This window comes from Gallinula chloropus (assembly GCF_964237585.1).
Source record: "Gallinula chloropus genome assembly, chromosome: 26".
Lineage (NCBI taxonomy): Eukaryota > Metazoa > Chordata > Aves > Gruiformes > Rallidae > Gallinula > Gallinula chloropus.
The window spans coordinates 2,020,342-2,033,617 of NC_140111.1; the positions used below are offsets into that span (position 1 = coordinate 2,020,342).

Here is a 13,276-nt window from a genome sequence, read left to right on the forward strand (position 1 = left end):
CCCAAAGGGCACAGTCGGGGTCCCCTCCAACAGCCACCCCGGGGGTGGCAGTGTTATCCTGGTGCCCCGATTCGAGCATCCCAACCCAGCACAGGGACGGGGTGAGGTGGGAGCAGAGGAGCCCACTTACGGTGAGCCAGGAGCTCCTGGGGTGGGGGGCTCCAGGGTGGGGGGCTCCGGGGTGGCAGGGTGGGGGCTCAGTCTTTCCATAGCTACTGAAGACTTGGAGGTATTTGGGGAGCCGTGTGTTGCTCCTCGTGTGTTTTCATGCAGCATCCAAAGACCGGGGATGAGGGGGTTGGAGGTGTGTGTGGGGGGGTGAGGGGGGGGTCTCAGATCTTGCTGTTCTCCAGGTGTGAGTCGATGTGTTTCACCAGGGCATCGTCTGGGTACCCGATGGGGAAGGCCAGCTGGCACAGCGGGCAGCTCCGCACCTCCGAGTCCACCGTCTCCAGCAGCAGCTGCGGGGACACAGAGCAGCGCTGAGCCCACCCCTCCTCCCCACTCCCCAAAAGGGGGCCACATCCTCCCCTTCCCACACCCTACACCCCACACCCCTCCTTCTTCCCCAGCATCACCCCAATGCTGGGTGCAGGCTGGGATGCTGGTCATAAAGTGGGGAAACTGAGGCACGCCGTGGGGTGACTGCATGATGGAGGGGGGAGGAGGGGTTTTCCCTTCTCCCTCCTTCTTCTCCCCCCACAAAACATCCCCGGGGGTGGGTGGGGAGGGGGGTCCTGCTTACATTGATTGAGGGCCAGGACTGTGCGTGCTCTGCCCGGGCGTAGGCAGCGGCCGTCCGGTGCGCGGCATCGGCGTCGGGGCTGGGGAAGCCGGCGCAGAAGGATGCGCAGCGGATGGCCCCCGCCTCGGGGCTGGGGGGGCTGGGCAGCGCCCACTCCTCTTCATCCGACGACTGCTTCTCGAAGCGGACGTGCTCCTCGAAAGGCTCGCGGGTGCTCAGGGGGGCTCCCGCCGCCCCCCCAAGGTACACCTCGCCGTAGGGCCGGGGCTTGGGGAGCGTGGAGGCTTCGGGCTGGAGCCAGAGCGAGCGGCTCTGCTGGTACAGGGCCACGTTGCTCACCTCCGAGTAGCTGCGCCGGCCCTGGAAACCGGCCTTGATGTGGCGGCTGGAGGGTTTGGCGTAGCCCAGCTCCATCCTCTCACCGGGCAGCCGGTGCGGTGATGCCAAAGCTGGGGATGGGCACGGCGGTGGGGCCGGAGACCGGCGCTGCTGGGCGGGCGACTGGTTGGATGGAGGGACCGGGGACCGGCGCTGCTGGGCAGGGGACTGGCAGGGGCCGGGGGCTGGCGAGCGGCGTTGCTGGGCGGGCGACTGGCTTGGGGGGCCCGGTGAGCGTCGTTGGAGCGCTGGCGATTGGCATTGGGGTGCTGGCGAGCGCCCCGGCGGGGCGGGCGAGGGGCACTGAGGGGCGGGCGAGCGGCGCTGCTGGGCCGGGGAATGGCACTGGGAGAGCGGGGAGTGGCGCTGGGCTGCAAGGCGAATGGGGAGGGGGCAAAGAAAACACCCTCCGTCAGCTCGGCAGGACAGAAGATCCCTCATCCGCCCCCCACCTGCATCCCGGATGGGTGAAGTGGGATGCGGCCCATGGGGACCCCCACCCAGGGCAGGATGGATGGGGTGGGATGCAGCCCATGGGGACCCCCACCCAGGGCAGGATGGATGGGGTGGGATGCAGCCCATGGGGACCCCCACCCAGGGCAGGAGGGATGGGGTGGGATGCAGCCCATGGGGACCCCCACCCAGGGCAGGAGGGATGGGGTGGGATGTGGCCCATGGGGACCCCCACCCAGGGCAGGATGGATGGGGTGGGATGCAGCTCATGGGGACCCCCACCCAGGGCAGGATGGATGGGGTGGGATGCAGCCCATGGGCACCCCCACAGAGGGCAGGATGGATGGGGTGGGATGCAGCTCATGGGGACCCCCACCCAGGGCACGATGGATGGGGTGGGATGCAGCCCATGGGGACCCCCACCCAGGGCAGGATGGATGGGGTGGGATGCAGCTCATGGGGACCCCCACCCAGGGCAGGATGGATGCTCCTGGGGATGGATGCAGGAGCTCAGCACGAAGCCACACGTGCTCCCCTCACCCTTTGCATCCCAGCCCCATCAGTTGTGGGGTGCCAGCCCCCCCCTTACCGCCGTTGAGGCTCTTGTCCTGCAGCAGGGAGCGGAGGATCTGGCTCTGCAGGGAGCTGAGGTTCCTCAGCCGGCACAGCTCCTCCGTCAGCTCCGTGTAGGCCAGCGCCAGGTTCACTCTGCAGCGGGGGACAAAGGCTCACTGAGGGGGAAGCAGCCCCTCTCCCTTACTTTGGGGACCCCCTCCCCATCCCACCGTGTTGCAGGACGTGCCCAAAACCAACCCAAATTCAAGTTTTCAACCCAAAAGTTGTGTCAGAGCATCTCTCAGCATCACACCCGCGGCTGCCCCACGTGCTGGGAGCAGCCGGGAGCGGGAGGGATGTGGGTGCTGCGCTCCCCCGCCTCCCCACTTCACCCCTCACCCCCTCCCCTCCCCACCCCCCCCAGCTCTTGGACACCCTGCCAAAGTCATCAATTCTTCCCCAACTTGGGTGTCACTTCTCCAAACCATATTCTCTGCGGTGATGCGAAGGGAGCAGCCGTCTCCCATGGGCCCTGCAGGGCTTTGGGGGGGGGGGGTGGGATGTGGGTGGGTGGTGAAGGGGGGGGGACACACACACGACACCTCAACGCGTCCTCTCTGCGCCGTGTGTGCGTGGAGAGCTCAGCTGAGCCGTTGTGACACCCCTGGGGACCTGGGAGATGCCGCTTGTAACAGCAGCCGACAGGTCTGGCCCTGCCGCCCCCCCGCAGAGCGTGGGGTGAGGAGGGAGGGAAGGGGGGGGAAAGGAGAGAGGGGAAGGAAAGAGGGAAGGAGGAAGCAGGAAGAGAAGCAAAAGGGAGAAAAAGAAGGAAAGAAAAATAGGAAAAGTAGGAAAAAGTGGGGAAAGGGGAAGCGGGAGGGGAAAGAAGTGAGAGGAAAAGAGGAAAAGGGAGAAAAAGGGAGAAAGGGCCCCCCTGGCCCCAACCAGCTGGGTCCCCACATCACATCCCCATCACCCAGCCAGGGAGGCACTGAGGACACCAGCACCCAGGGCGCGACTGTCCCCAAGACCCCCACCCCAATGGCTCCCACCCCTCCTGCCTCAGTTTCCCCTCTGAGGCCTAATTGTCCTCTGAGCACAGGACCCCCCCTCTGGTGGTTCTGCTCCCTAAAGCGGTGGGGGAGGGGCTGTTTCCCAGCTCCCCCAGCCCCAGCACTGGATTTCAGCTGCTCCCACGGGGGGCCAACCCCAGTTCCCCCCCTTCCCCAACCCGGAGTCGCGCTGAGGCTCAGGGAGGAAGCGCCAAAACCGCAGCTCCGGGGGCGGAGGAGCGAGCAGTGCCGGGTGGGGGGGTGGGGGCTGCACCCCCCCCCCCCTACCCAGGCCACCCTCCCAGGACCCCTGCCTGCACAGGGGAGCGGGCAGGGGCTGAGCCCACAGGTCCCCCCCGCAGCCAGTGAGGGGCTGGGAGCATTTTGGGGAGGTTTGGTGCCAGGGGGAGGAAAACATTGACCTGTTCTTAGTGCCCCCCACCCCCCCCAAAAATAAAACCACCCCCCCTCCTGCCTCCTCCCAGGGCAAACTGTGGGGTTTGGTACGTGGCTGCAGATAAGGCGTGAGAACAAACCAGCCCCTGGCAACGGGCCGCCTACGCCTGCCCTGCTGCTCGGGGTGCTGGGGAGCATCGCTGCTCTGGGGGGGGGCACCCAGATCCTGCGGGACCAGTTTGGGTCCCCCATGGTCCAGCATTGCATCCCCTTCCTCATCCTCAGATGGAGATGCTGTGGGGAAGGGGACAGATGGGTAAACCCCCCCTCGAGTGGGACCACTGAAGTGGGGGTGGCTGGGGTACAAGGTGAGCCCCCACCCCAAAAAGCACCCAGTGAGGGCACCAGACCCATTTTTTGGAGGGGGTGTGGGGGGGGGGTGGGATAGGACACAGCCCAAAGGCTGTTGGCAAGGCCGTGCTGCCTCCCACCCCCCCTGCCAAATCGCTACCCAACCCCCCCCCCCCCAGCACCCGCGGTACCCAGAGAGATGCCAACCACATCACATCCCTCTCACCCCACCGCAGGGCTGCACCCCCCACCCCCCCTACCCCCCTCCCTCCCTCCTCCCTCTGCCACCAGCACCCTGTGCTCCCCAGGAACCCAGGGCACACACCACAGTGCCCCCCCCCCAACACACACCCTCAGTGGCGTGGTGTGAGGGTGCTGACCACGGCACAGGACCCCCCTAAAAGCCCCCCCACCCTCCAGCCCGGGGTTGGGGGGGAAGGGGTGACACGGGGCGGGTCACACCTGGTAAACAAGAAGCCTGAAATAAAAGCAGGAACCGCAGGCGTAGCTGCCATCACTGCCGAGCTGGGGGGAGCGTGGGCTGGGGGGGGCCTGGCCATGACCCCCAGCAGCTGCCCGGACCCCCCCCTGTGCCGCAGTGGTGGGGGGGAAACAGAGGAGGGGAGCAGGGGATGGGGCTGTCCCAGCGCAGCCGGTGGAGAAGCTGCTGAGCACCCACCCCACGGGCATGAGATTCGCTACCCACCCCCAAAATCCCACCCAGGATGGTGTCAGTGGGAGGGCAGGGGGGTGGTGGGAGGGTGCTTTGCTTTCCCACCCCCTCACCGCCCCCCCCATCTGCACCCAACACCCCCAGGTTTCAGCACCATGTCACCCCTGATGGCCCAGGGACGCATCCCACCAAGCATCCCCCCAGCACCCTCCATCCCCCAACACCTCCCCACCCTGCTCCCCCCCTAACCGGGATTCCCCCTCACCCAACAACCCCCCCTAAAACCCCATAATTCGGCTTTTCCCCAGCCCCCCCCAAAGGAAACCCGAGGGGCAAACAGCCAGAACCTCAGGAAACTCGAACTAAAAAAAGGAGAAAAACCCAGAAAAGAAACAAAAAACACGAAAAAAAAGGGGGTGGGAGTGGGTGGGGGGTGTGTGTGTGTGTGTGGGGGGTGTTTTTAGAGGGACCCCCCTGTGCCCGCGCTGCGGCAGCACGCTGACTAATTCGGCAAAAGGCAGCCAGAAAAATCACCCGGAGATGGAAAGCGGCGATAAGGCACCTTTCACACCCAAAAACACCGGGGGGGAGAGGAGCAGGTTACAAAAACCAGCTGTATTTACAAGAAAAGCCCCGGGGGGGGGCGGGGAGGAAAGGCTGAGCCTGGGGAAAGAGGAGAAAGTGCCCCCAGGGCTGGAGGGGTGAGGGGTGTGGAACGGGCTGTGCCTCAGTTTCCCCACGCCGACCACGGGAAAGGGGGTTTAAAACCGCGGTGGGGTTGGGAAATGTGGGGTTGGAGTTTTAGAGTCTCAGTTGGGGTGGGGGGGCTGGATGGGAGGGGAAGGGGAGAGGGAGGGATGGAAAGTGGGGGGGTGTAAGGGGGGGGGGTCCTGTGGGGGGGTGGTCCTGAGCTTCGTAAAAAATCAAGTGAATGAGAAAAATCAAGTGAATGGAGGGGGGAAAGTTTATGGAGGGGGGAAAGTTTATGGAGGGGGCTCCCCCCCCCTCATCCTCCTCCCCCCCCATCCAGCCTGGGACGTGCGGCGGAGGGATGGAGGGTGGCAGCCCCTCCCCACGGCGAAGCATCCGCCCCCCCCCCCCCCAACTCCCCGAGCGCTGATTTACAGCGGGGAGACAAGGAACAGCAAAAGCATCCAACACCTTGGGAAGAAGAGGATGGAGAGGGGGGGGAAAACCAGCCCCCACCCCACCCCAAACCAGCGCAGCCCCTTGCCGGCCCCGCGCCAGGCGAGTCCCCCCCCCCCCGCGTCACCTTGAATCCATCCCCAGCCCGGCTGGCGCTGCCAGCCCCGCGCGTCCCTGCCCCGAGGAGCCCCGGTGCCGGGGGGGGGGGACACACAGGCACAGGGGTGCGAAGTCCCGGTGCTGAGGTGGGGACGCGTGTGAGAGGCTGGGGCGGGGATGGCCGGAGGGGTGAGGTCGGTACCTCGTTACCTGGGTTACAGGTTGTTGGGGGGGGGGACTGGCTCTGGGGAGGGTTTTGGGGGAGGTAGCTATGGGGAGGGTTTTGGGGGGCTGGCTGTGGGGAGGATTTTGGGGGGGGTAGCTGTGGGGAGGGTTTTGCGGGGGACTGGCTGTGGGGAGGGTTTTGGGGGGGTGGCTCTGGGGAGTGTTTGGGGGGGCTGGTTCTGGGGAGGGTTTTGGGGGGGTGGCTGTGGGGAGGGTTTTGGAGGGGACTGGCTGTGGGGGGGGGTTTGGGGGGATGGCTGTGGGGAGGGTTTAGGGGGGTGGCTCTGGGAGGGTTTTTAGGGGTTTGGCTCTGGGGAGGGTTTGGGGGGCTGGCTGTGGGGACCAGCCCCTGCACTGGCACAGCCACACCACCTCCCCCAGCTCTTCTAGACCCTTCCTGGATTTGGGGGTGTCTGGGCTCAAACACCCAAATGTAGGGAGCTCAAAGGACCCCAAGGGACCCCCCCCACCGGGAGCTCGTGGCTGCAGCGAGGCCGGGAGGAGGGAGTCCCGGTACCGGTACCACGGCAGAGCCAGCGGCACGGAGCAGCCTGGGCACTGCCTGGATCCTGGCACTGCCCGGTGCAGCCAGAGCGGCATCCCGCAGCCTGGCAGGGCTGCGTGGCACAGCGTGGCACGGTGTGGCTGTGCCGTGGCTGCACGGTGACTGCACGGGGCTGTACAGCGCTGTACGCTGCAGGGTGGTGCTGTATGTGATAGTGCAGCGCTGCACGGGGCTGCACGGGGCTGTACGGTGATGGTACAGTGCCACACAGTGCCATACAGTGCTGTATGTGATAGTACAGGGCTGTACAGGGCTGCACGGGGCTGCACGGGGCTGTATGGTGATGGTACAGTGCCACACAGTGCCGTATGGTGCTGTATGTGATAGTACAGCGCTGCACAGGGCTGTACGGGGCTGTACGGTGGTTGTACAGTGCTGCACGGTGCCCTACACTGCTGTACAGTGACTGAACGGTACTGTACTGTGCTGCACGTGCTGTATGGTGATTGTACAGTGCCACACAGTGCCCTGTGGTGCAGTATGGTGACTGTACAGCACTGCACGGTGCCGTACGGTGCTGTACAGTGATGGTACAGTGCCACACAGTGCTGTATGGTACTGTATGGTGACTGCACAGTGCTGTATGGTGCTGTACGGTGATGGTACAGTGCCACACGGTGCTGTATGGTGCTGTATGGTGACTGCCAGTGCTGCACAGTGCCGTATGGTGCTGTACAGTGATGGTACAGCGCTGCACAGTGCTGTATGGCGACTGTACAGGGCCGTATGGTGATGGTACAGCGCTGCATGGTGCTGTGCGGTGATGGTACAGAGCCACACGGTGCTGTATGGTGACTGCACAGTGCTGCACGGTGCTGTACGGTGATGGTACAGTGCCATAGGGTGCCATAGAGTGACTGCCCGGTGCTGGCACTGTGCTGCCCGGTGCCTGCCCAGCACTGTGTGGTGACTGCCCGGTGCTGCCCGGTGCCGCTCGGTGCCTGCGCGGCAGCCACAAGCCGTCAGTGCCCTCTGGAGGCAGCGGCACCGCCCGGCCAGCACCGCGCAGCCACCCCCGTGCCTGCAGCCCAGCTCATCACCAGCATCCCTGGGGCGCAGCGGGTGCTTTTGGGGTGCAGGAGCCCTGCAGCAGCACTCCAATGGGGACGAGCCCCTGAGGCCCCTGCTCAGAGGGGTGTGTCCCCTGCCCACCCCCCTCCCCATCCATCCCCCAGCCCTCACCCCAGTTCCACCCCCGGCACTTACTGGTCGTCGCCCACCTTCTTCACCCAAGCCATGTCCCGCTCCGACTGCTCCTGGGAAGAGCAGACACCCCATCGGCACCCGGACCCCCACCCAGCGGGGAGGTGGGGGGTGTGGGGGGTGTGAGGGTGACCCCGTGCAGCCGGCCCCTGCCCCGTACCTGCTCCCGGGTGTCCTGCAGGTGCTTGAGCTCCGCCTGCAGCCGCTCACACTCGGCCTTGAGATGCTCCTCGCGGTGCTGGGCACGCTGGTTCTCCTGCCGGGCTGCCTCCAGCTCAGCCTCCAGCCCCCGGCTCTGCCAGCCCCCCGCACGCTCCAGCACTGTGGGCAGGGCACGGCTCAGCCCCCCCTCCCCAAACCCCCCCCCACACCCCGGCATGGAGCTGCCAAGGGATGGGGGTCCCAGAGGAAGGGTCCCACAGAGTGGGGAGCATAGAATGGGGTGGGGAGGGGGTTGTGGCTCACCGTGGGTCAGGCTGGGGTTGGGGTGCAGGGTGAGGAAAGGCACCTCCTGGCCTGGTAACGGGGTGCCCAGCCCGGGGAAGGTGCTGCCATCCCGCTGCCGCAGCTGCTGCTCCAGGCTGCGGATGCGGCTCAGGTGGGTCTCAACCAGCGCCCGCTGCCCAGGGAGAATGGGAGAGGGCTGAAGCCTGCCAGCAGCACACCCCCTCCCTGGGGATTCATCCTGCCCCCCCAGCAGATAATGGTGCTCAGGGAACCCATGGAGCCGGTGGCCATCCCAGCAGGGTGATGGGGGAATGTCCCCAGTATGTGTCCAACCCAGGGGTTGGCAGAGCATCAGATAGGATGGGGTGATGGAAGGTGGTGATGCCAGCTTGGCCCCAAGCATGTGGTGCTGGGATGGGGGGGGACACAGTGCGACGGAGCTGGGAGCATCCCTCAGTGTGGTGGGAGCAGGAAGAGAAGGGATAAAGCCACTACAACCCCCAAGGTGGCCATAATGGGGGTGAGCAGCCCCAGGTCCCCCAGCCCAGCATCCCCAGCGCAATTCAGCAGTGACCCCGCTGTCCCCAGGTCCCCACTGGCACCCACCATCTCCCCCAGCTCGCTCTCCAGGTCAGCCTTCTCCACGCAGAGCTTCTCATAGGCTTGGATCATCTCCTCCAGCTGCTCCTCCCGCTCTTTGCTCTTCTGCAGCTGTCGGGGAGGCAGGAGGGGGTGGGTGGGCAGCTCGGGGAACCCCTCCCCATGTCCCCCCTGCTCCCACAGGCCCCCTCTCACCCACCTCGTGTTGGAACTGGTTGAGCTGCTGCTGCAGTGATGCCTTCTCGCTCTTGAGCAGCGACGTCTCCTTGGCCTCGTAGAGGGAGAAGATGTGCTCCTCCCCGAACTCGCCGATCAGCGGGTACTGCGGGCAGAGGGGTCCCCAGGTCACCTCTCAGCCCCTCCCCAGCAACCCCCTTCCCCCCTCCAAGCCCCCTGGTCCCTCACCTTGACCTCGTACATCTTGAGCCGGCGCTTGAGCGTGGAGTTCTCCCTCTCCAGCCCCGTCAGCCGGTTCTTGATGTCGTCGTAGGCGGTGATGAGGGCGAAGTGGGAGGCCGAGCACATCTCGCCCGACAGGTCGGTGTTGGGGCTGTCCAGCCAGTCCTCATCCGGCCCCAGCGCCTCCTGTGTCAGGATGCTGATGTCGTCCTCGAACATGGAGTCCATGTCCTGCCTGGGGGACGGACGGACGGACAGACAGACAGACAGACAGGGGTGACCCTATGGCCTCGCTGCCCGGGATGAACCCACTGGTGGCAGCCTGAAGCTGCTGGAGGATGTGGGGTACGGGGTGCAGGACCTGGCACCTTCCCCCCCCCCACACACACCCCCTGAGCCCAGCTGGGTCCTGGGGATGGGCTGGGGGGCTGCAGGAGCTCAGCGTGTCCCCGTGGGTGAGGGTGATGGAGGAAGGACGATCCCAGGAGCCGCCATCAGCTGCGGCTCCAACCCCGCAGCATCCCCGGGGCGATGGGGGGACACCGGCCAGGCCACCGCCTCTGCCCCCCCCCCGGGGAAAGGGGGCAGACAGGGGTGCCAGCAGCCCCCCCCCGGCCAAGGGGCAGCACAGAACCTCCCTGGCAGAGCATCCCGGATGGGACACGGTGACTTTCCCCATGTGTGTGTCCCCCCCCCGGGAGTGGCGGCCCGAAATAGCGGCGGGTGCCGGTGCCTCCCGCCCCGCGCCGCACGCGAGCTGCTTCCCGGCCCCCCCCCCCCGCCCCCGCAGCAGCCCGCACCGTGCCCTATATACCGGCACTGCCGCTCACCCCCCCGGGGAGACACCTGCATCACCCCCAGACCCGCCCCGGGGAGGGGCCCGATCCTGCCCATCCCGCTCTGCCCCACGCCCGGTGCCACCGGCTCTGTCCCTGTTGAGGGTTTCGAGCGGTCGAGGCTCCCGACAGCCACCGGTACCGGTGGCTCTGCCGCGGCTGCCGGGCTGTTTGGTGCAGCCAGCACGGGGAACGCACCTCGAGGAGGTTTTGGGAGGGGTGCTGAGCCCCCAGCCCCACGCGGGGGGATGTGGCCCCCACCGGTAACATCCCCCCCCCATCCCCATCCCCATCCCCATCCCAACCGGGCAGCCGCGCGCAGCGTCACCGGCCCCGGAGACATCCGGGAGCCTCGGGCACACAAATAATTCATAGGGACAGGGCGGGAGACAGGCGAGTTCTGCAGGGAGATGGGGAGGGGACAGCACAGCCCCCCCCCCCCCCCCCCCCTCCTCTGAGGAGAGTCAGGGGACAGCCCAACCCCTCCCCAGCACCCCCAGACCCGCTCTGTCCTGGGGGACAGACCCCCCAGCTCGGCTGGGGTTGTGCAGCTGCACATTTTGCAGCCTCCGTTGGGGTGAGGAGCCCCTGGCACCGTGACCCCTCCTCTGTCCCCTCCTCCCCAACTGCCTTAAATGTCCCCTCCGCGGGTCAGCGATGGAGGGATGGGGCACTCGGGACCCGCCCCTGCTCAGGCAGGGAGGGCACCGTCATCACCCCCCTTGGGGAAACTGAGGCACCCCCCACAAGCTGAGGCATGACGCTTCAAATCCCTGGTGACCTCCTCAAAGCAGGACCCCAGGAGTCCTGGGGCTGGTGAGTTCCCCAGACCCCTGCCCAGACCCTGCATGAGGGTTCTGGGTGCACCACGCAGGCTGAGAGGCTGCACTGAGCAGGGACAGGACCCTCTCCCTCCTTGACACCTGCAGCAGCTCTGCACCCAGCAGCCCAGCCTGAAGTCCCCTGGCTTGGCCCTGCCGCTCCCTGCCCCGTGCCTCAGTTTCCCCATCTGTACCACAGGGTGACACCTGCCTTGCAGCGGGCCCCGGGCGCGGGGCGGGGTGGTGCAGGCTGGGCAGGGCTGCGGCGCAGACACGCGTGTCTCAGGCGTGGGCAGCGAGCCGCGCTGGGCAGGCGCTGGGGGGCTCGGCTGCCGGAGGGGCGGTGGGACGCGGCAGCGCTGTCATTAGGTTCCAGGGGTAACGGCCGACGTCGGCACAGCCCCGCTCCGGCTGTGCTCCCTCCACGTTCCCAGCGGTCGGCCCCTCCTCGAGGCCTAGAAAGGGCTTCAGAGAGAGTGAAAAATGGGGCTGCAGCTCCCCAGCACCGGGACTCTGCCGGAGGGTTCGGCCGGCTCACCGGGCCTGTGTGGGGACAGGGATGGGGATGGGGACGGGGATGAGGTTTGGGGGTGGGAATGGGGATGGGGATGAGGTTTGGGGGTGGGAATGGGGATGGGGACAGTGATGGGAATGGGGACGGGATGGGGACGGAGATGAGGCTTGGGGATGGGAACAGGGACAGGAATTGGGATGAGGATGGGGATGGGAATGGGGACGGGGACAGGGATGGGAATGGACACGGGATGGGGATGGAGATGAGGTCTGGGGATGGGGACAGGGATGGGAATTGGGATGGGATGGGAATGGGGACGGGATGGGGATGGCGATGAGGTTTGGGGATGGGGATAGGGACGGGAATCAGGATGGGGATGGGGATGGGGATGAGAAAGGGGACGGGGATGGGGACAGGGGGTACAGGGCATTGGATGCTGCGGGGCCACTGACACCCAGCTGGCATTTGGGGAGAGGCCCCATGCAGCTGCCCCCACCCCCCAGCCCGGCTCGGGGGGGGCTTGAGGAGGATGCCCACGGTAGAAGCGAGCTCCAGCGCTGCTCGGGCAGCCCCCCCCCCCGCAGCCACCACCCCCTGCCCCGAGCCTGGGGGGGCTGCGGCCGGGACCCCCCATCGCTGTGACCTCCCTGGGCGTGTTCCCCACTGCTGGGGGGGGGATGCGCGGGGGGGCTCGGGGGCCGGGGGGGCTGGACACGGCCCCGAGTGACCGTGCGTGCAAACCGGCGTGCAAGGGGGCGTGCAAAGGGGCGTGCAACGGGACCGACCCCGGGAGCGGAGAACGGGCCGGAGGCTGAGCCCGGGCGGGGGTCGCGGCACCGGCGGGAGGGGCGGGGGGAAGGGAGAAAGAAGAGGGAGAGGAGTCCGGCCTGCGGCGGCCCCGGGGTCTCCGGTAACCGCTCCCCCATCCTCCGAGCACCCCCCGGCCCGGCCCGGTGCTTCTCGCCGCCCCTCCCGCCCCCAGCCCGGTACCGCACCGCCACGGGGGTCTCCGGGCACGGAACGGGGCCGGAGCCGGGATCGGAGCCGCAGGAGGAGTCCGAGGCGGAGCCGGGGATGGGGATGGAGCCCGGGATGGAGCCGGGGATGGGGATGGAGCCCGGGATGGAGCCGGGGAAGGAGCCGCGGGCGACGAGGGGAGACGGGGATGGAGGTGGGATGGGGCTGGGGCCGCCACGGAGCCGGAGACAGGCCCGGGTAGGGCGGGGGGAGCCCAGATCCCCCCCCACACCCCTCCCCGGCCCCGGCCCAGGCCCCGCACTCACCGGCGACGCGATGCGATGCGATGCGGCAGCGCCCGCCGGGATGCGGCTCCTTCCCCGCCCCGGTCGCGGTCGGTGGCTCAGGGTCGGTCCCAGCCCGGTCCCGGTTCCGGCCGCCCCCGCCGCAGCCCCGGCCCCGGCCGCCGTTTCTTCCGCTCCGGAGACACCGCGAAACCACGTGGGCACCGGGCGCCGCCGGCCCCTCCTCCCGCCACACGCCGGTGCCGCCCCCGGGGCTGCCCCCCCGTTACCCCCCTACCCTAAAGCCCCCCCATTGCCCCCCCCCCCCATTGCCCCCTCGGGGCGGACACGCTGCCCCGGCCCTTCGACCCCCAACAGCCACCATCCCCTACCCCGGGGAGGGGGGGACACACCGGACACCCCCTCCTCCTGCAGCCGAGACCCCCCCACACACATCGGGGCTGACCCCGCGGCCGGGGGGCTGCTCCCTTCCCGGGGGTGGGGGGTGTGGGGGGGGCGCAACGGCAGAGCAGCGCTGCAGGCACACGCCGTGGGGGCTGGGCTCGCCTCCCCTCCT

The 13,276-nt window shown here is 67.6% G+C and overlaps 1 protein-coding gene across 1 annotated transcript; it reads right to left on the reverse strand.

Moving 5' to 3' along the window:
- Positions 1–332: 332 nt before the first annotated feature.
- Positions 333–9,515, reverse strand: TBKBP1 (TBK1 binding protein 1; the record flags this gene model as incomplete). Its single annotated transcript, XM_084275700.1, has 9 exons — positions 333–461; positions 746–1,494; positions 2,166–2,284; positions 7,845–7,894; positions 8,002–8,162; positions 8,307–8,460; positions 8,895–8,999; positions 9,088–9,210; positions 9,294–9,515. 9 exons carry the CDS (start codon positions 9,513–9,515, stop codon positions 333–335), a joined length of 1,812 nt encoding a protein of 603 aa, XP_084131826.1.
- Between the last annotated feature and the right edge of the window lie 3,761 nt (positions 9,516–13,276).